The sequence below is a fragment of the Bombyx mori genome, chromosome 6, assembly GCF_030269925.1.
Source record: "Bombyx mori chromosome 6, ASM3026992v2".
Classification (NCBI taxonomy): domain Eukaryota; kingdom Metazoa; phylum Arthropoda; class Insecta; order Lepidoptera; family Bombycidae; genus Bombyx; species Bombyx mori.
In genome coordinates, this window is record NC_085112.1 from 2,745,725 (window position 1) to 2,768,639 (window position 22,915).

Sequence of the window (22,915 nt, forward strand, 5' to 3'; positions counted from 1 at the left end):
AAGTACAGGTAAATATTAATTATAATTCCTTGGACTGGATTTTTTAACCTTTTCCGAGGTTTCGGCATGGCTATACAATCTTTTTATAAGTAATCTGAAAATATGATCGAAACTATAGCCAATATTTTAATTGCGTATTATTCACTCTATATATATATATATATTGGTCTGCTGATGCGACTTACCCCTACGGCTCTGAGATGGGTACTGAAGCTATTTGAGAGAGCACAATAAATACGAACTTTTTCGAAAAATTACGAAGGAATATCTTTTCTCACTATATCTGTATCATGACTTTTCCGGATATAATTATTTAGCATTTTGTTGTCAAACACAAACACCCTTGCTTCTTTCTTGAACAATGGACACTTGAACAAATCATTTTGTAGCTATTATCTATATATATAAATGCATTGTTGTTCGTTAGTCTCGCTAAAACTCGAGAACGGCTGGACCGATTTGACTAATTTCGGTCTTGAATTATTTGTGGAAGTCCAGAGAAGGTTTAAAAGGTAGATAAATATGAAAATGCTCGGAATTAAATAAAAATAACAATTTTGTTTTTCCTTTGATGTATCCGCCGTCGGACGGATTTCTTTTGTTTGTTTTAAGTTTATTTTATACAAAAGGTTAGGTCTTTTATTTACCGATTGAGGCACTACGAAGTCTGCCGGATCAACTAGTAGAATATAGAAATTTGTCGTTTAAGACAAACTTGTATATGTACAAGTTCTGAACGAGAACATTAGAATAGAATGTGCGTATCAGTTTCAACACGCGACTGAAGCTTACTATTCAAACGTGATTGGCATTGAATAGACAAAGTATTAAATATATATATATGTAAAAGGAATAAACAAATAATATTATCATACTGAAAGAAGTATTTAACACAGACGAGGGATAATAAAAAACCTTGGATACAACAATAATTTATTAACTAATTTGTACTCAAAATATTTATATACATATTTTAAGGGCGCAGACTTCTATCAACCACCACAATTCTTCAGTGTTAAAATTGATGCTTTAATATATATTTATTTCCTGTTCTCCAGCATATATGCCAGTATATGTATGTCAGTATAAGTAGAATTTAGTATATTAAAAATTTGAAAATATCACATTTTTTCTCAGATGACAATGAAATAGAAATCTTATCTTAGAAAATATGCTTTCAAGTTCGTTCTATAACCTGATAATATTTTTGTATACCTACCTATTAAAACTGTTGTTATGAGGACATTGAGTATTAAAGTAATTCAAGTAGTGAAAATCGCTGGGTTATTTTGGATGCAGGTGACAACGGACCGGCCCAAATGGAGATCGATTTGAGAAGCCTATGTTCAGAACACCTATAGGTTGTGATGATGATGAAGATATTATAGAAAAATGCACAATTTAAGTCAGCGACATCAACAACTATCGGAAAGCTAGTAAATTCTGGAACAGTCTGACAGGTGATGAGTAACAGAACGATCTCCCTCTCGGGCAAGAGTATCTTCGTACGCACATCGCGAATAATCTGTTGGAAAAAAAAATGTTTTTATTTATTTCGTTGAAACTTTGAGAGCCGTTATTTAAATCATTTGCGAAATGATAAACCTTGATTGTGGTCGATAAGTTCTAACTATAATAAACGTATTGGGTTATGGAAATTAAGGAAAAATTATAAAAATATTTAGTTAGACATAGGGACTGCCTATAGAAGTGAAAACTTATATTTAATTCATTGAAATAACAATTAATATAACAATCACTTTTTACTGAGGTTTAGCGGTAGGCAGCGGCTTGGCTCTGCCCCTGGAATTGCTGAAGTCCATGGGCGACGGTAACCACTCACCATCAGGTGGGCCGTATGCCCGTCTGCCTACAAAGGCAATAAAAAAAAACTGAGCCTTTTCTATTTTATTTGTGAAGATATACACAGTACTAGTGCTGCACAATACGTCGCCTGTATAGCTACAGATACACCGCTATTACGCACATGCGACATCGGTGACGCGAACCCATAACATTTTCCCTTGCTAAAAAGTACTATTACCATATAGATTAGTATCACCGGTACAATCTGAGCGAATTGCTACACCAACCCTAGCATCAGCAGGGCTTCGCTGAATCTTCTACCGGATCGGAATCTTACTGGTGGTAGGACCTCTTGTGAATCGGCACGGGTAGGTACCACCACCCTGCCGTGAAGCAGTAATGCGTTTCGGTTTGTAGGGTGGGGCAGCCGTTGTAACTATACTGAAACCTTAGAACTTATATCTCAAGATGAGTCGCGCATTTGCGTTGTAGATGTCTATATGGTCTAGCAACCACTTAGCACCAGGTGGGCTGTGAGCTCTTCCACACATCTAAGCTATAACAATAAAATCGCGACCCACTCAGAAGATCCGGCGAGAGCCTCAGTGGGTTATTATCATCAGTGACTCAAGAAGATGATCTCATGTATCAAGATTTTAGGCTTATAGGGTTGATGATTACGCTTTTTTTATTGCCCCTGTTGGTAGATGATCATACGGCCGTCAGCAATGTCAGATACAGAGCCAAGCCGCTGCCTACCGCTGAATCTAAGTGAAATACTAAAGAACCCACTATGAACATTATTTATAGCGAACTGTTTCCATAAACAAAACGTGTATCAAACTTTATCTATATATGAATACGTGAAGCAAAAACTTTGTACCCCTTTTTACGCAAATTGCGCGGACGGAGGAGTATGAAATTTCCTACACTCATAGAGAAGGAGTGCACGATGCTATTTTTATTTTAAATAATGCATAAAAGATACATTAAATCAATAAAGAAAACATTACACACACTGTCATGTATTTCACATATACATATGTATATATATATACTCTTTGTTTAATGTCAAACTTTAGTTAATGCTTAAAGTCTGTGGTAAATTGAAAATAGGTTAATATTGTTTATCTTTAACATTATTTGTCTATAGTGTAGTCTTGGTGAAATCTGTGATTATAGAAGTATAATAATAGGCTTTGACAATATAACCATAATAATGTTTAAACTTATAATTTAAATAAATTATAGTCGAATTTCGACTACTGCGGGACCACTAGTGTGAATAAACGGACAAGCGTTAATTCGATGAAGAAGTTTCCGAGATAATATTTGGGAGTTGTGTGGGTAGCGGTCATCTGATTTCGCGCTGAAAGTCGATAATTTTTAATGGAATTTAAAATTTTCCCTTAACAGGATTATCCTTCCGTAGGCAGCCCTCTCCGCGGATTAATGCAAGACAAACACCATTGTCATTAAGCGCCACCAAAATAATTACTTTACTTTAGTCGTTTATATTAGATTCAAAAATCAGTGTTTTTTAATGTAGTTACATGAGATTTTTTTAGTTAAGCGTGAAGTAAATTGTAGTTAAAATAAGTACAAAGGCATAGGTCATTAATGAAATTAAGCAATAGATTAATAAATAGCTACTGGAAAAACAGATTTAGAAAAAGTGTATACAAAAAAAAAAACACGAATTTCTTCCCTAGTTTTTTAACTTATTACCTTTTACTTTTTTTTTAACTTTTTTTTTTTTCTAGAATGTCGAAGCGTTACAAAATTAACTCTTGTGAGTACCCAATTAATGGAAGGTTGTAAGATAGATTAAGAATTGCTGCTAAAATCGAATAATTTAAGAAATGTTCAATTATACTTTACATCACTTTACTTTAGTAAAAAATAAATTATCAAGGAATTAATTGAGTTGGTTATAAGCTCATTTAGTTTTTAAGGTATTAAAAAATGTGACACTCAAAACGACACAGCACTTCAGAAAAGAAAAGAGAAGAAAAGAAGAGAAAGGAAAAGAAAATTACCTGTCGCATTCACAAAGTCTCGCGGCGCATCCATTAACATATTGGTCCTGACTCTGATAGTTCTCCAAAGTGCAGAGTGGCTCTCCTCTGTAGCACTTCCAGTAGTATGGCTGGAAGTATACCGTGAAGAAGGGGCAGTAGATATTCTCGTAGCACTGGTCGTGCATCTTGCAACACCTGCATTTTAAATTTTAATCACCTAAATTTAAGTAAATTTTTACAGTTTCGACATTTTTAACGACACGTGTCCTGGTCTCAAAAACAAACTATAGTATCCAAGTTCCTTTGTTTATAATTGATCAGAGAATGAGTAGTTAACTCTTGTTTTTATGTTCTTTTAAATTTTTTTTTGTCGTACTGTTAACATTTAAATTTAGCCTATTTTTCCGCTGTTTGTAAAATTGTTATAGTAACATATTGTAACATATAATAGTGTGTAAGAGATTGCTGTACATGCCTGTAACTGGCTTATATACCAGTACTTAATTTTATACATGTTTTAAGCTTGAATGTTTTGTGTGTATTGCTGTTGGTGTGTCTAAATAAATAAATAAATTTTACAGTTTCATGGTCGACGAAGATCAACCCCTCCCTTTAAAAAATACATTGCTACCTGTCTATACCATCTGTGGGTCTTCCAGTTCCAAGAAATCCACAATAACAACCATACCCCTTATACGACAGAGGCTCACATCCAGTGGCGCACTGTATCATATTATACAAGTGGAAAACACCACGTTTACCCCGATTATCCATTTTATACGAATTAGGATTCACGTATCTGAAAGTAAAAGAGGTAAATATAAGCATATAGGAAAATACAATTTGAATTGATTTTAAAATTTACAGAAGGCCTCATGTTACAAGTTGGTCAGAAAATATAATAGTTATGCAACTTCAGTTTCTCCGCCTTATTAAAGCTATTTCTTCATTCATTCGTACCAGATAATAATATCATGTCTTGATCGGGGGAACAGAAGTTTGGATATCCTGCCTATTTTTTATTTATAGCCATAACCAATCTTTTTGGTTTGCATTTTCGAGTTTTAATGGTCAACAAGTGTGAGTAATGAGGTTGGTAACGCATTGGATAGGTTGCTTGGATGCCAAAAAGTTAAAACCGTTCATTAGTCCAACTTGTACATACACCTTTTGTAAATATTTTATGTGAATATGTTATAGCATTAGACTATAAGTTGTTTGTCCTTCCTAACCTTCTAACAATCTGTTTTGTCATATATATTGTTTGCTTTGATTGTTTGTCTTGTTTTAGGTAAGTAATTCAGAGACATCTGGGCACAACCAAAACCACAGACCAAGCCCTATAAACTGGATTTTGGTGAAATCAAAAAGGACCGCCATTATAAAAGAAATTGATTTGAATCATTAGCTCAACATCTGGGTCTAAAAAGTGCTCTTAAAGAATTTAGGTAATGCTAACCTACCTCACACCCTTGGCGTAATCCTCGTGAGGTACTGAATACCTGAAAGGATCTCTCGCGAAGCCGACAAGCAGTTTCGATTTATCTTTATAAAATTTCCTATAATCTATTTCGTTCCCTTTGGCTGTGTCATCGTAGGTACTACGGTTGCTACTGCTAGTTTTGACTTGATTTTTGTATGGCTTCGTTATATACCTGATTTGGGCATAATGTGAATTGTTGTATATTTTATCATAGGTTAATTGACGTGTCCAATCTGTAACAGAAGAAAGGCAGTTATATTTTAGAAGATCAGTAAACTACTATAATGAAGATTTGGTTATTAGGTACGTTTTCGTTTTGGGTCTCTTTGTTTGTAATGCGTTCGTGTTCGATTTTTGTATGATCCTCGCGTCGAATTATAGTGTTAACCGTAGGATCTCTCCTACCTAACCTGACTTAAGTTTCGTTTGAGGCGGGGATTGGACATCGGGAAGGGGTGATTGATGGGGTTTAGTTGGTAGTCGTCTTGGAGTTCGATTAAACTAGATTCCCTAACATAAAGTACTCCAAGGGCAAGAAGCAAATGTGAGAATTCCAAAATAATGATATCAAGCACTTTAAAAATACTCTTCCAAGGCCAATAAAAATTAAGATGTTAGGATAATTTCTTAAATTACATTGTAAAGTTTACAATTCAGGCTCGTTGCAACCTGTAAAGTTATTGCAAACAGAAATTATTCTATTCTGGAATAAATCCTACTTACGCGGTTACAGTTACAGGAACGCATTACTGCGTCAAGGCAGAAATAGGCAGGGACCCACATGCGCGGACTCATACCATCAGTAATTATGCAAATTCAGGTTTTGCAGGTATGATTTTTATTACATGGTGTTATTCCTACACTGTGGAAGTAATTCGTGAATATTTGCTATGTACATATTTCATTACAAAAATTGGCATCCGCCTGCGGGATTCGAACACCGGCACTACATCGCTGTATATAAAGGAATCGAGCCTCTTAACTTTTAGGCCACCAATTCTGATGATCATATGATTTTTTTTAGTGGATTCTTACAACACGTAAGCATACAACACGAAGGGAGTGAAAGGCCAAAACTCTAAGTAATAATAGTTTTAGTAATATAGGTTGTGCGTTATATATCAGTGACTCAGGAAAAGTAATTATGTAACAAATGTAGACAAGGTTTCCAACAATCGATACTAGTACATCGGTATCTGATCCTTTTCAATAGATACTGAATTCTGAAAGAATGGCCGCATTTAATGTGATAAAATCTAACCTAAATAAAACAATAATTCATTGCTTCACGCACTGGATGGTTTGTAACAATGATACTTAATTGAATTCGCGATACAATGGCTGTTTGATATGTTTAGGTACTTTCGTGTTTAAAATACGGATTAAAGAGTAGATTATGTGATTCTGAATGCAGTAGATCTATCTACTCTGGGAATTAATACGCAATAAAACAAAATAGTTATTCTTTACGTCAAAATTACTTTTATGATTGAGCCCTGGGGTTCAATGTCACAAGGTGTTGACCTCAGTAAGTGGGTGATCCCATGAGTGGACTTTGATAATACAACACAGAAACCGATATCTCAAATTTTCGAAACTACAAAATTTGCAAAACGGTTTTTAAATTTGCTACCTGTGACGTCATTTGGGGCTAAAATATAGATTGAGCTGACCATAGATTACACATTTAATCACAAATGACGTCATGCGATATGATTCGGCTTATGTGCAAAAACCATTAAAGTTACTCAATTTTATTTTGTTGCTTCAAATGTCACACATCTAAATACCAAAATAGAAAGACCACTTCGAAGTAAATAGTGTTTGCCAATTTATCGAAATTAAATCATATTCACCGCCAATACAAAGTATAAACTTCTTAATGACATTTATAAGGAAGCCTTAGCATATATTTTTGGATCAATGGAACATCGTCTTTGAATGAAGTAGAAGAAGCTATACTTGGTTAATTATGTCAATGAACAATATAAAAACAATTACATAACGCTCATTGTGTTGGAATCATCACGCAATCACCCGAGGTTAGGTCGGAGCCTAGTTAATGACGAATCTAAAAATATAGCGTGAGTTTTATATACGCAATTCCTGATTTATTTCATTGACAGCGAAAAAAGTACAGTTAATTGATATTTTGATCTGCAGCTGTTAATAGAATCCTTGAATTTGATTAACACCAGTGCAGGTGTATACTTTGAGAAGTATTCTTATTTATTAGTTTTTTTATTTCGCAGCCAAAAACAAGTTTTATTGATTTTGCTTAAATGCGATTTTCTTTGCCTAGTATCAAAGTTATAAAAATATCTTATTTAGCGAAACTCAATTTCTTTAGCAAATTGTCAATAGAATACAAAAAAGATAATGTAATGTTTACCATGATTTTAAACTATGGAGTGTCAGTGGAAATAGTCAAATATTAATAATTGGTAATCATTTAGTTCTCTGGAAATAGGTTCGTTTCTGAAACTCAAGGTGGATTAATGTTATAACATGACGTGCAACCTAACCCATGCCCGCTGAGTTTCTCGCCGGATCTTCTCAGCGGGTCGCGATTCCGATCCGGTAGTAGATTCATTCGCGAAGCAATTGCTCTTGAGTTGTTAGGTCTCCTGCGGAGGCGCTCGGGCAGCTGTTAGCAAATCCCACCCCTCCTGGCTGAGCCTTTGCTCGCCCACCTGTCCTGGTGAAACTGGAAAGGCCTCCGGGCCACCAGTAATACTTCAATCATAAAAAACCAAAACTATAAATAAATGTTATAACATTCAGAAAATACGTTAAGAAGTAAGTCTTCAATAAACAGATGCAACTATAGTTTTAAAGTGCAATACAAAGCAGTGAGTAAGGTCAATAGATGAACCGTCTCAAATCAATAATACTCGATCGTAAAAGGTCATCGAACAGTGAAAGTATTGTTATAATCATAAACATCAGTGACTCAATGGATCTGTATTCGGTACAAGGTTCAAATACCTTAAGAGGATATGAATTATTATTATTACTGTCGTCTTAATATCTATACTTTGCTAAGGATTGCTCTGGAAATTCAACGAAACTAATGAATTTAATATATGCGCCATTGAGCCATAGGTTACAGACCAAAAAGGAATACCTTGTGTAAGCTTGAATTGCTTATAAGTGATAGGTATATATTCGCATCTAATTCGCATTATTCGCATCTAAAGGCAAAACATAAAAATGTAATGGGGTCTAGATTGCCCAAGACAGAAGAATGGGGATGATTGGTGGAGTTTTATACTCAAGAAGGGAACATAAATTAAAATATGGTTTGAGTCTCCAGGTGGTATAGGCGTCTTGTGAGCCCTTACGGATACGTACCACCACCGTGTCTATTTCTGCCTTGAAGCGGTCATGCGTTTCGGTTGGTTTTGGTGGGATATCCGTTGTACTGTAAAACTGAGACTTAGGACTTGGGCCTGCAAGTGGGTGACGTGCGTTCCCAGATATGTCTTCTGCCACGTTCTGTCTGCTTTGTCTGAATAAATTCCCCTCCACAGTTTTTCCCGAGCGCTAGGACATATCCTTTTTCAAATTAGTAGTAGGTAGCGGCTTGGCTGTGCCCCTGTCATTGCTGACATCCTTGAGCGACGGTAACTATTCACCATTAGGTGGGCCGACTGCTCGTCTGCCTACAAGGTCAATAAAAAAAAACCTACCTTGGGTGTTAATCTGGGTGATGCCACTCACTTTGTCCGTGAGTTTCAGTATCCACATGACAGTGGGTAAGCCGTAAAGTAATTAACTGTAAAAAGCCGTGACGAAAATGCTCACGCTGTTGACGCTGCTGAAGTTAGGCTTCATGGTCATAGGTCAAAGTCACAATTCGATTGAAATAACAGTTAGCCTTACTATCAATACGGAGCACATGATTGGGTCACGACAGGATTAGGGACGATGTGTCATGTCTAAAAGTAGGTAACAGTATGTGTTCTACAGTGCCTCCTCTGCATGAGTTAGAAGCTTCGAGATTTGTTACGAAAAATTTGTTTTTCTGACGACGCAGGCTGTACTGTTATTTTTTTTTCATTGGACCAAACTCATTGACGAATATTTATATCGGCTGTGTCTTTTCGGCCTAGAATGGTACCACTCTATCTCTTCCCATGGCTGTCGTAAAATATGCTCAACTGACGGAGTTCAACGGAGTATGGACAGCAGCGTTCTTACAAGAGGTCCTACCACCAGTAAAATAAATAGATAAAATAGCCTGTAACAAATTTTAGTCATCAATACCGTGTTCAATGATTTTCACATTTGCATAAAAAGAAAATGCTTCATTGACGGAAAGCGATAGGCCGAGCACATGTGATAGATGTTTCAAAGTCCACACAAGCAACTCACCTACTTAAAGTTCTGACACGTCCAATGCATACCATGTACATACAGCGCCTGTCAAAGATATTGTGCTGTGAAAATGGTCAATAAAAAAGGTTTTTTTTTGCGTCTGATTGAATTTGCCATGGATTTTTTTGCCGTAATACTACAAAGCTCTCTTAAATGTATTTTTTTTACACGCTCGATGTGCTCGTACCAAGCGTTGCAGCTAGGTCTGTTTTCAAATGCTGTAGGTATCCCCTTTTCTACTAATTTTTTGTTGTTGTATATTTTGTACAATAGGCGGTCTTATCGCTAAAAGCGATCTCTTCCCGGCAACCGTTTTATTTACAGAAATTCTGAAAAAGATACATCAGGTATGTTGCGGTGTACTATTAACAAACAATATCTAGAGTGGTGGAAAAAGATCGTGTGGTTTAAGATCAATTCCGCAAATTTTATAAATTTGCTTAATGAGTGGTGATAAAGTATTAGAGAAATAACACACAACATTTGTTCGATTTTTTTTCCGTAGGTAACCTATTCACTGGAGCCTAAAGGGCTATTCCAGCTTTTCGCGGACGGGTAGGTTTCAATGGTGGAGCAGCCGTTGTAACTATACCGAGACCTTAGAACTTATATCTCAAGGTGGGTGACGCATTTACGTTATAGATGTCTATGGGCTTCAGTAACCACTTAACACCAGGTGGGCTGGAGCTCGTCCAACCATCTAAGCAATAAAAAAAAATCTACCACCGGATTGGAATCACGACCCGCGGAGAAGATCCGGCGAGAAACTGAATGGGTAAACTGTTCGTAAAATATCTCGTGATGAATGTTCAAAATCTGTGAGACCCGCAACAGCACTTGACCCGGTTCTGCTCGTGTAATTATGAAATTCATTTGATAATGTTTTCATTGTTCGGCCTTCGGAAGCGGTCGCATTGCTAAAACTTCAAGTACACACAGTTAAAAGGTCGTGCTTAAGTATTCATAGTTAAATGTTTAGATAGAGCTGGTGTTTATTTTGTTTGTACGTGTCGAAATTGACACCGAAATTATGTTCGTTTATTGAACGTTAATACGATCCGTGTTTGATGATGTCATTTCTCGTAGGGAAAAAAAACTATGTATATCAAAAACGGTTTTATTTTTTTATTGCTTAGATGGGTGGACGAGCTCACAGCCCACCTGGTGTTAAGTGGTTACTGAAGCCCATGGACATCTACGACGTAAATGCGCCACCCACCTTGAGATATAAGTTCTAAGTAAGTAAGGCGATAGTTCTTTTGACGTTCAACAAGTATGTACTTTCATTTATGTTAAATAATTTTTTTTTGATTTCATTTGATTTCATAAGATCTCAGTATAGTTACAACGGCTGCCCCACCCTTCAAACCGAAACGCATTACTGCTTCACGGCAGAAATAGGCAGGGCGGTGGTACCTACCCGCGCGGACTCACAATACGTCCTACCACCAGTAGAAAAAAAAATTGATTTACCAAAATCAGTTCGATTTATCTGATCTAAAAAAGAGGATTATTTCGACAATCTATAAATCAATGAATCGACCTTGTGACGGTTTTGACGAATTCGTCCTACCTCTATACGTCTCGTTTGGTCCGATCGTGCTGTTAATTGACATAATACTCGTAAACCTGTTTACTTTCGTTTGTAAAATTATAAGCTAAATACCACGCTTTTTTTAAAGAATACTTTGTAATTAGGGAACATTGCGAAGTGAAAGCGGTCCGATTCGGTGAAGCCGCCGTTATTTGGAGATCAGCGCGAATCGTGAACCGGCTGACCGCTAACGAAAGCGGTTCGCGTTTTCACGATACCACGATAATCGATTGTATATTTTTAAATGTTTTATTCGTTTTTACTGGTGGTAGGACCGCTTGTGAGTCCGCACGGGTAGGTACCACCGCCCCGCCTATTTCTGCCGTGAAGCAGTAATGCGTTTCGGTTTGAAGGGTGGGGCAGCCGTTGTGACTATACTGAGACCTTAGAACTATATCTCAAGGTGTGTGGCGCATTTACGTTGTAGATGTCTATGGGCTCCAGTAACCACTTAACACCAGGTGGGCTGTGAGCTCGTCCACACATCTAAGCATTAAAAAAAAAAAAAGTTGAAAGCGTAATTTATATAACACTAGCGACCCGCCCTCGCTTCGTTTCGGAAACTGTAATTTATTATTGATTTCTCCATTATTTAATGGATGTTATTATACATATAAACCTTCCTCTTCAATCACTCTATCTATTCAAAAAAAACCGCATCAAAATCCGTTGCGTAGTTTTAAAGATTTAAGCATACATAGGGACAGACAGATATAGGGACAGAGAAAGTGACTTTGTTTTATACTATGTAGTGATGATTCATTCATTCTGGGTTTGTCTGAATTTAAATTAATAAAAAACAAAATAAAAAACACAAATATATTAGAAGAGTTGATGAAAAATAATTTAAATAAACTACCAGTTATATAAGTTGTAATATGTATATAATGATATCAATTAGTTCAGACAGTGAAAGACTTAACTGCGTTTTCTGTAATAAAAATACGAATTTATTGACAATATAAAATTAAAATAAATTCACCAAATAAAATATTCACTCACCTGTAATTTAAATACGAAAACAACATTTAAAACCCTCAATGTCTCTATTGAATTATTTCTCTTCATTGAATTAAGTACAGATGAGTGGACATGTCTAAGATTATTTTTTTTAAACTACTTACTACTTAACTTCTTTACATGTATAAGTAGAATACTGACATAAAAATCAGAGAGGTACATATAATTAACAAAATAAATAACTGGTGTACTCATCTCTGCCAATAATCAATACTGCATTCTTGTTTGCATAAATAATATGGTATATTTTCGTGGGTGGAGGCTTTTATTTAATGACGTCCATGGGTTTGGTGTCCGCCTAGCACCAGATGAGCTGGGAAATCGTTCATTTGTAAAATTTCGTTCCATTAATTGCTTTATATGTTATATACTTAATAAACAAGAATTCCACATGACCACGACTGCTCTGCCAAGAGCAACCGACTATGATGATGATGATGGTGATGAATATACTCGAATGGAAAGGGGAAAATTTACAAAACAATCATTAGACCCGTCGTGCTATATGGATCTGAATGTTGGGCGGCGGAAGTAAAGCGTGAAAGAGTTGAAAAACTCATTGAAAGAGAATGTTGAGATAGATGTGTGGAGTGACAAAAATGGACAAGATAAGGAATGTGTGTATCAGAGGAAGTGTGAAAGTAGCCCCGGTGATTGGAAAATTAAAGAGCGGATGGTTAGCGTGGTTTGGACATGTGATGCGTAGAGAAGAGACGCATGTGACTAGTTGATGTACGGAAATGGTAGTGCAAGGTAGAAGGGGAAGAGGTCGACCGAAGAAGATATGGATGGAGTGTGTGAATGATGATATGAGAGAGAGAGGTTTAAGTGTTGAGATGACAGCTGATAGAAGAGAATGAAATAGAAAAATTTGCTGTGCCGAGCCCACCTAGTGGGATAAGGTAGACACAAAGAAGAAGAATATACTAAAAATTCGACTTCACGTGTGAAGGTAAGCGTAAAAAATACAACAGTTCAAAACGTTTAAAGATTTCTAAACGATTATTTAAAATTATCGTAGGGAGCAGTGGACAGCCTCTACAGTGACATAGCATTCTGATAATGATCGAGCGAGGTTGTCACAGCAGAATTTTTGAATTTTATTCAGCGCTCCGAGTTCAGTGGAAAGTGAGAGTATAAGCGATAATTACGTGCGCGTTTTAATTTGAATACATAATTTTCGGTTTTGTCACATATGTATTTATTTATTTCATATATGGGTGGACGAGCTCACAGCCCACCTGGTATTAAGTGGTTACCGGAGCCCATAGACATCTATATGGTAAATGCCGCCACCCATCTTGAGATATGCGTTCTAAGGTCTCAAGTATAGTTACAACGGCTGCCCCACCCTTCAAACCGAAACGCATTACTGCTTTACGGCTGAAATAGGCAGAGTGGTGTTACCTACCCGTGCGGACTCAAGAGTACTCCCACCAGTAAATGTCTCATGTCTTAGAAGAGCAGTAGCATCCGCGGACTCCGGCATCTACTGGCATCATCTTTGGCCATATATAAAAGGCCACGGACACTTCGAAAGGCCTGCCATTATTATAAGTTTCTTGGGCATACGTAATAGGCCACAGACAGCCCATCTTCACATAAATAGAGAAAAAGAAATTCATTCAAAAATCAGATTTAAGTTTCTCCTATAATGAGATAGCAATATCGAATAGACATGCTATAAATACTATGTGGAAATTGCAAAATCATCAACTTTCATTTCACATTTCGCTTTATAATCAATGAAGTGAAGATCATTGGTGCTCATAATTTTATTTGGTTTAGTTATAACTAAAGGTCCCGCAGTAGTCGAAATTCGACTATAATTAATTGGAATTGTAAGTTTGTACACTATTATGATTGTATTTTATACTTCTTTAATCACAAATTTCGCCAAGGCTACACTATAAAAAAATATTAATAAAGGCAAACAATATTTAATCTATTCTCGATTTGACCAAAGGTCTATCTATGATTTGACCACAGACGTCAAGAACAAAAGTTTGACAATAAATAGTATGCATGCGTGTGTGCGTCGAATACATGGTATGTAGTGTGTGTTATGTTTTCTTTATTGATTTAATGTATCTTTTATGCATTATTTTAAAAAAATATTAGCATTGTGCACTTCTTCTCTATATTCACTATAAGAGTGGAAAATTTTATACTCCTCCGTCCGCGCAATTTTCGTAAAAAAGGATATAAAGTTTTTGCTTCACGTATTATAGTTATAATTTAGTCATATCGAGGGGTGAAATGATATTTGGTTTAAGCGTCATTTCGCTTAATACGCAACATTTACCTTTGTTATTAAAGATGCGATGTTTTTAATTGGACTTTAACTAAGATTGTGTAATAAAAATCAAACCCGCAAAATTATAATTTGCGTAATTACTGGTGGTAGAATCTTTTGAGTCCGCGCGGGTAGGGACCACCGCCCTGCCTATTTCTGCCGTGAAGCAGTAATGCGTTTCGGTTTGAAGGGTGGGGCAGCCGTTGTAACTATACTGAGACCTTAGAACGCATATCTCAAGGTGGGTGGTGCATTTACGTTGTAGATGTCTATGGGCTCCAGTAACCACTTAACACAATGTGGGCTGTAAGCTCGTTCACTTATCTAAGCAATAAAAAAATGTTACGTCATTTATATAGCTGAAGAATGTTTTTTTTGTTATGATATTTTTTCCAAAATTTGAACTTTAAATAGCTCTTCTCTAAAGTTGCAAAAATGTCGCTTAAACTATGATCTTCAGCTAATCAGACAACGCCGTGCACAGACGACATTAAGAATGTTTTGAATATCTTTTATAATTATTACCAGTAATTTTGATTCTTTATTTCTATCTATCTACTTAACGCTCGAACCATCTGTCTATTATTATTATGGTCTCCACAAATTTATTTCCGTATTGGAGTTTATGTTATATTATATTCGTATGATATGACGAAAAGATTTTAATTAAAGAAATTGTCGCATCAAACACGATGCCTAGAAGACGATGCATTATTAGCTGATATGATTAGCCGGCAATGCACTCACAGCCTAGCGGTACTAGGAATAATAAATAAATAACTAGGAATAAATTCCGCACGGTCATTCAGTCCCAAATTTATTTTTATTTATTTTTTATTGCTTAGTTGGATGGACGAGCTCACAGCCCACCTGGTGTTAAGTGGTTACTGGAGCCCATAGACATCTACAACGTAAATGCGCCACCCACCTCGAGATATAAGTTCTAAGATCTCAGTATAGTTACAACGGCTACCCCACCCTTCGAACCGAAACGCATTACTGCTTCACGGCGGAAATAGGCGGGGTGGTGGTACCTACCCGTGCGGACTCCCAAGAGGTCCTACCACCAGTGATTACGCAAGTTATAATTTTGCGGGTTTGATTTTTATTACACGATGTTATTCCTTCACCGTGGAAGTCAATCGTGAACATTTGTTGAGTACGTATTTCATTAGAAAAATTGGTACCTGCCTGCGCGATTCGAACACCGGTGCATCGCTACATACGAATGCACCGGACGTCTTATCCTTTAGGCCACAACGACTTAGGCCACAACAAATTAGGATTCTCTGTGTTACGGGTACCACAGACTGACACATACATATGTGTGTACGTTCAAATATGTACATATATAGATAATAAACATCCAGACAAAGAGCAAACAAACCTGCTCATCATGCGAATGTTTGTCCCGTGCTGGAATCGAACCCGCTACCCTCGGCACAACAGTCAGGGCTTTCAGGCATTTCATTTTGTTCAACATATATGTATGATAATAATTTTAACTATGTTCCGTGAAGATTACGTGAATGTCATTCATAAAGAGTTTTATTTTTACACTTTTCTGGGCATTTAAAATTAACATTATTATTTATTGTCATTATTATTAGGGAGTCCAACACTCATATAAATATTATCCTATCCATTAGGTACAAGTTTTTTCTATATGGATACCAAGTTTCAAGTCAATCGGATGCATGGTTCAGTAGTTATAACGGAACATCCGTAAACCCACTGTATTTTATACATTAGTTTAGATTTATATATTAGTATAGATTACAATATTTCCTTCGGTATTCGCGAATCATAATTAAAACTTAAATTAAACTTAATTTACGATTCACGAAAACTGTAAAGAATACGAAACGTCAAAGACACTATTAATTAAAATAACAAAAGTGAGAATTAGAACTTTTTAAAGTCATTTAATTTATTTACATATTCAAACACTCGATACGAGTAATGGTTTAAATAAGCAATCACGTCCGACGATATTATAATAATGTCGTCTCAAAAATACATACAGGAAGACATTTTATTGCCATTTATTTTATATAATGGTAAATCCCTTGAGGAAACAGAACACCTATCACATACGTGATCGGCCGTGATGAACACGAACGCATAGTAATGACCTTTATTAAGTTTTTATGCGCCATAATGGATCTCCTTAAAATCAGTTACTTTTGTGATATTTCATAGAATTAAACCTTTGCACTCGAGAGGGAAGTATGGCGTACCACATGATTTAATTACAAACGACAAAAAGAACGTTAATTAACAGATATTAAAAACATAAACAAGATGTCTTTTTTTTTTTTCCTACCCAAGCTGGTAGCCTTGAGAGGCTATTCCAGCGTAACCTTAACTAGTAGGTGAGCTCACGGGGCTCAAACCTGAAGACGTTGCTAACACGAACCCTAGCTAGAGCCGTGCTTCGCAGAATCTACCACCGGATCGGAAACGCGTCCCACTGAGAAGATCCGGCGAGAAACTCAGTGGGCTGTGTCAGAGAGTTAATTTACTCGTCGAGCCCTTCGTCGCAAGCGACGGGTTCGACGAGAACGGTGACCGGTGCTTGAAGTACCTAGAAGCACCGTTAGTGGATCGGGAGGAAATACCAGATGTCAATCATAAAATAAAGCAACATAAATAGTTTGTTTACCAGCGCACCGAATTTCCGCACCAAACAAAGCCGTGAACTAGACTTACCTCTCGAGTGCCAAGGGCTAAGATTGTTATTAGATTGTAATACATTTTTTGTTTTGATCTGTAGATTTATGTGTCAATGAAAAGTGGGCGACTCGTTTACAATACACTAATACTACGAATGTCTCGTTATGGAGTTACAGTTGTAGGCAATGTAAATGAGTCGTTCATGATTGAACGAACCAAATGAACTTGTCGCGAAATATACAACTAGGTCAGTTTGGTGAAAGTGATTCATTCATTATTCGTTCACTTACTGTCGTTCGCTCTATTCAACTAGGCGGTCATCCTACGTTTGCTGGTGAGCGGCCTCCAGTCAAAACTATACTATACTATTAATTGATGAAAAGTGTCTTAACAACCAGGTAATTTTTTTCCCAACTTATCGGAGCTTCACAAATTGAACGAATGATAGAATTGAGCTCGCACGCATAGCTATAGTAGGTATTTGGGAAGCAGCAGTGTATTTAGTTCATTCAATGCAATTGAGACACGTTCAGGCTGCAGTAAGAGATTAGTTACAACAACAGGTAAGTCGCGACCTCATAGATCGCACAAATTCGTATATTGAATACAAACTAAGTCAGTAATACAGATTGAACGAGTCGGTGGAGTGACCGGACAATCAACTTCAATCGAATCGCGAAACAAATTGTGCAATCGAGTTGCTGAAATCGATTATTGATATTATCAAATCGTTAGGAATAATATTATTGGATTTTTATCATATCCACTTAGCTGCCAAATGCCTTGTTAGATACATTACATCATTCGAATTTCTAAGTATTGTAGCAATGAAATCTAGTATGATTTCTTTTGTTTATTAAGTTCACGTAAATTTTTTAGTTACTTTAAGCATGTCTGCAATAGTAGGTATAGGAGGCAGCGTTGGTTCTGTTATTGTATATGAGCGACCGTGACCACTTACCATAATAAGCTCGTCTGCCTTAGAAGATAATAAAAAAGGCGTTTCGTAATGATGCAAATTTGGCATTATGGACTAGAATGGAGACCGCGATATTGGAATGTAGAACACCGGTTTTAATTAATATAATCTGTACTAATATATAAATCTACAGTGGTTTTTACGGGTGTTCCGTTATAACTACTGAACCATGCATCCGATTGACTTAAAACTTGGTATCCATGTAGAAAATACATGTACTTAATGGATAGGCTAATTAATATTTATATGAGTGTTGGACTACCTACACCAGTTGCGGGGGCGTTAATGATGAGAACCTTTTTTTTTTTTGTTTAGATTGGTGGAAGAGCTCACAGCCCACCTGGCGTTAAGTGGTGGTGATAGATATAAGTTCTAAGGTCTCAGTATAGTTACAACGGCTACCCCACCCTTCGAACCGAAACGCATTACTACTTCACGGCGGAAATAGGCGGGGTGGTGGTACCTACCCGTGCGGTCTCCCAAGAGGTCCTACCACCAGTGATTACGCAAATTATAATTTTGCGGGTTTGATTTTTATCACACGATGTTATTCCTTCACCGTGGAAGTCAATCGTGAACATTTGTTGAGTACGTATTTCATTAGAAAAATTGGTACCCGCCTGCGGGATTCGAACACCGGCGCGCATCGCTACACACGAATGCACCGGACGTCTTATCCTTTAGGCCACGACGACTTTGTGGGGGTGAGAAATAATACTGTTAAGTTTAAATGCCCAGTGAAGCGGACGGGTACAGCTAGTGCTTAATATATTTACAAAATATTATATAGATATGTATGATTTGTGTTCCTAATCTACACGATTGATTTCCATAGTTTTACAGTTGATTTTGTCACTTCTGGGAAGGATTTTTCATTAATTAACAAATTAGCGCTTTTCACAAGCTTACTATTACATACATACAAATATTTATTCGATACGCGATTCGAATTGACATATTCACAACAAGGTACTGCCGTCTCTCATTATATTATAAATAAATAGTGAAAGGCGATGAAAGGTCAACGTATTAAATAAGATTTATAATAATAACTAGCGACCCGCCCTCGCTTCGCTTCGGAAACATTAAAACATACATGAAACCAAAAAAAAAAATAAAAAATAAATAAAAAAAAAGTAGCCTATGTTCATCAGGGACAATGTCGGCTTCTAATGGAAAAAGAATTTTTCAAATCGGTCCAGTAGTTTTGGAGCCTATTCGAAACAAACAAACAAACAAATCTTTCCTCTTTATAATATTAGTATAGATAATAATGATCGTACAAATGATTTAATGTATTTAACTAAATTTAAATGCTCAATTATTTTATTCAAATACGTTTTTATAGAATATTCAGAATACTTTCTCGTTTTTATCATCGCACCGCCCGCCACCGGAGCAGAGTTCATCCATACTAACCTGGAGCCACTGCGGTCATCCACGGTGCGTTTCCAGAGATCATTTTTGCCACGTACCATCCGGCTTTAGAATTAGCTCCCCTCCACGATGTTTCCCGAGTGCTATGACATGTCCTTCTTCAAACGAGGCTTGTGGAGTGTATTAAGTGGTAGGCAGCGGCTTGGCTCTGCCCCTGGCATTGCTGAAGTCCATGAGCGACGGTAACCACTTACCATTAGACGGGCCGTATCCTCGTCTGCCTACACGGGCAATAAAAAAAAACTTGTCGTATAATATCTCGAGTTATAGAAAATTGAATCTTATTGTTTAACAATAGATTATCAAAACCATTGTGCCATTTCGTTCCACGTTCCCTGCGATATTACCGGTAGTCTTTACGTAATGTTCTTTTCGTCTACTATACGCTTATAATGTGTAATTATGATTTTGAATTGTAAACAAACGTAAGAATGTAACTGTTTGATTGTTCAACTGAATGTATGATCGTGATATCTCCCCTATTGTTGTTAGGTCAAGTCACTTTTTATTTATTGTCTTTAACACGTTAATTGGGGGACTATTTTAGAGGGAATTTCAATTACTGCGTATGAGGTCTTTTCGAAGCAATGAGACTCGATAGACCTCACAAAAGTCCATTTTTGAATATACTCGGATTTGACTGCCGCAACTGAAGACATGGGGCTTTTTAAACCTGGTAACGCAGTCAACGTGTTAAAGGCATATTGCGTAAGATATTAGTGCATAGTCAGATCGATCTATTCTTATCTAGGCTTGTTTGAAGAACAGCATCTTGTAGCGCCAAGCAAACAGTATGAATGGGAGTTCATTACAGAGCAGTACTAGATTAAACGTGGTAAACGGGATAGTATTAGGTAGGTCTACCCTGACGTATGGTGGTGCGATAATTATGAGCAGCTGATAGAAACCCTCAAAGCTTTTGAAGTGTTTAAATTTAAATGTATTATAACGCAAACACCAATAATTGAATCGAATCAATTTTTCACCGTATCTGACGAGAACGAGCTCTGGGATGAGGCGTGAATTTTGCTAAGCTAAGCTGTCTAACGCCTTCGATGACCTGACAGCTAATGGGCAACTGCTTCACGAATGCATCTACTATCGGATCGGGATCGCGACCCGTTGAGTAGTTCCAGCGAGAAACTCACCGGGATGAGGTAATGGATTAAGTTTCAGTCAAACACGAGTTTGATGAGAACGAGTCCCTTTAACTAGTGTTAGAGTTGCAGACATCTAATAGCTGAATGAAATAATCGGGTAAGTACCGTAAGGACGTGGTCGTATTAAATTAATTCGCGGCAAAAACTGGCGCTGTCCTTCCATCCCACCGATATTATGTTTGTTAATTTAAATGATGCCATTTTTTTTATAAAACCATTCGATAGGAATCGATATCGCAGTATCGTTTGTATAAAGCGTATCCCTCCTTCGCGATGGTAGTATCCGTGGCATAGATTTTTTTATTTTTTTATTGCTTAGATGGGTTGGACGAGCTCACAGCCCACCTAGTGTTAAGTGGTTACTGGAGCCCATAGACATCTACACCGTAAATGCGCCACCCACCTTGAGATATAAGTTCTAAGGTCTCAAGTATAGTTACAACGGCTGCCCCACCCTTCAAACCGAAACGCATTACTGCTTCACGGTAGAAATAGGCAGGGTGGTGGTACCCACCCGCGCGGACTCACAAGAGGTCCTACCACCAATAAATACGCCATATATATCCAGTAAATATAATTGACTATCAATTTAATAGTATATTTCTAATTTAAACGAAATTATTGCCCATTTTTCACAAAAAAAAGCTTACTACTCAATCATTATGCTAAATTTACATCGCATCAAGCTGTATTTAACTTCAATAATAAATAGATACAGACAACACATAAATTCGATTGGAAAATGTGAAATGCTACATTAATTTGGATAGTTTACCTGGCTCACAAAATACTGATGGCGGTGATGGCACAAAAAACAAAATAACACCCGCATATACGATCCAAACAATAAATTTCCGATAAAATGTATTTAAACACGACAAAGTCACAATCACACTGCTTTTACACTCCATTTTTGTTATTTTATTTATACATTGTCTAATTATACTTAAATATATTTAAATTGATATGTTATGATTTACAATTAATTGATTACATATTTATTTTATGGAGATTCAAAATGGCGCCAAAACTTTGTACATTAAGACGCGCGCGCAGCGTTCGTCGATTGCATAGAATGATTTTTTTTGAACGAGTTCTGATCTCCCGCCAACCGAACGCATTCTTTTGTAAATAAAATTTGCCTTCATATGCAATTTTCCGCTTGGCATCATAAATTAACCGGAAAAAGAATTCTGTTTTGTGTCTGGTGTGCTCAGAGCGTTTTGTTACTGGAAGTTGTTCTAAGAAGCTAATTTCAGTTCGTCTAGATCGTGTTTAGATATAATAACTTTTCTATTACACCATAGAAGGAGATTGTTTTGAAAAGTTTTTAAGGAAATTTAATTTTGATTTTTACCTCTCCTCCGAGATTCAAACTTTCGAAGTTTTAAGTTATTGCGTTCCAAAGTATACTTAGTATTGAAAAAGGATGTATGTTATAAAGAGTTATTTACGCTTTTCTAATATTTGGTGTAGTTTAATTTACAGCTTCATTTAGTATAATATTATCACTTTTATGTAATAATTAAATTATTAAACACTCTGGATTAGTTGTGGAAATTAGCCATGAATTTAATTTATTTTCTCTATTTCTTAAATTATAATATTTTTTCAATATAACCTCAAATATGTAGTTTTGTGTTTCTGAACAAGTTTGCATAATATTTTTTTTTTCTTGAGCTTAATTTGAATGTGATCCCATTCTCCACATTCGTTAAAAATTGCAGTGATATGGTGAAAGTCAACGTCTGTTATGTATGATATGTATGAGATTTTATAGTCACTTATAATCAGCGGAGCCACGATCTCGCTTACCCATCTGAGCCCGTAAAAAGCTTGTTCCAAAATTTCATAGTAACATATAATTGTACATATTCTTTTTCGACCGGTTTTTGGATTTTGGTTAGCGAAGCCTCGATCTGATATGCAGTTCAGAATATATAAAAATATGACATAGATTACATCATAAAATTTTACGACATATTTTTCAAGATGGTCAGCCAGTTTTGTGATGTAATAAGGTCACATATGTAAATGTATGTACCTACATGGTACATTTATCT

The 22,915-nt window shown here is 36.4% G+C and overlaps 1 protein-coding gene across 2 annotated transcripts; it reads right to left on the minus strand.

Annotated features, from left to right (window-relative positions):
* Positions 1-916: 916 nt before the first annotated feature.
* LOC101743096 (uncharacterized) lies at positions 917-22,824 on the minus strand. 2 transcript variants are annotated; one of them, XM_038011843.2, is made up of 5 exons: positions 22,668-22,824; positions 5,291-5,543; positions 4,459-4,626; positions 3,846-4,022; positions 917-1,525 (listed from the first exon to the last, which is right to left on the minus strand). In XM_038011843.2, the coding sequence occupies exons 1-5, from the start codon at positions 22,669-22,671 to the stop codon at positions 1,423-1,425; spliced, it is 705 nt and encodes a 234-aa protein (XP_037867771.1). In that variant the 5' UTR covers positions 22,672-22,824; the 3' UTR covers positions 917-1,422. The 2 variants fall into 2 exon arrangements, with proteins under 2 accessions (XP_037867771.1, XP_037867770.1); XM_038011842.2 differs by having other exon boundaries at positions 21,628-22,799.
* Positions 22,825-22,915: the final 91 nt, after the last annotated feature.

What these genes read in the sequence shown, in the direction of transcription:
- LOC101743096 (XM_038011842.2), bottom strand. Translation starts at nt 21,763, where the DNA reads ATGGAGTGTAAAAGCAGTGTGATTGTGACTTTGTCGTGTTTAAATACA. An exon ending in ATCAGTATTTTGTGAGCCAG is followed by an intron (nt 5,544 to 21,627) that starts GTAAACTATCCA and finishes CTTCTGTTACAG; the next exon opens with ATTGGACACGTCAATTAACC. An exon ending in CCCACAGATGGTATAGACAG is followed by an intron (nt 4,023 to 4,458) that starts GTAGCAATGTAT and finishes TTTAAAATGCAG; the next exon opens with GTGTTGCAAGATGCACGACC.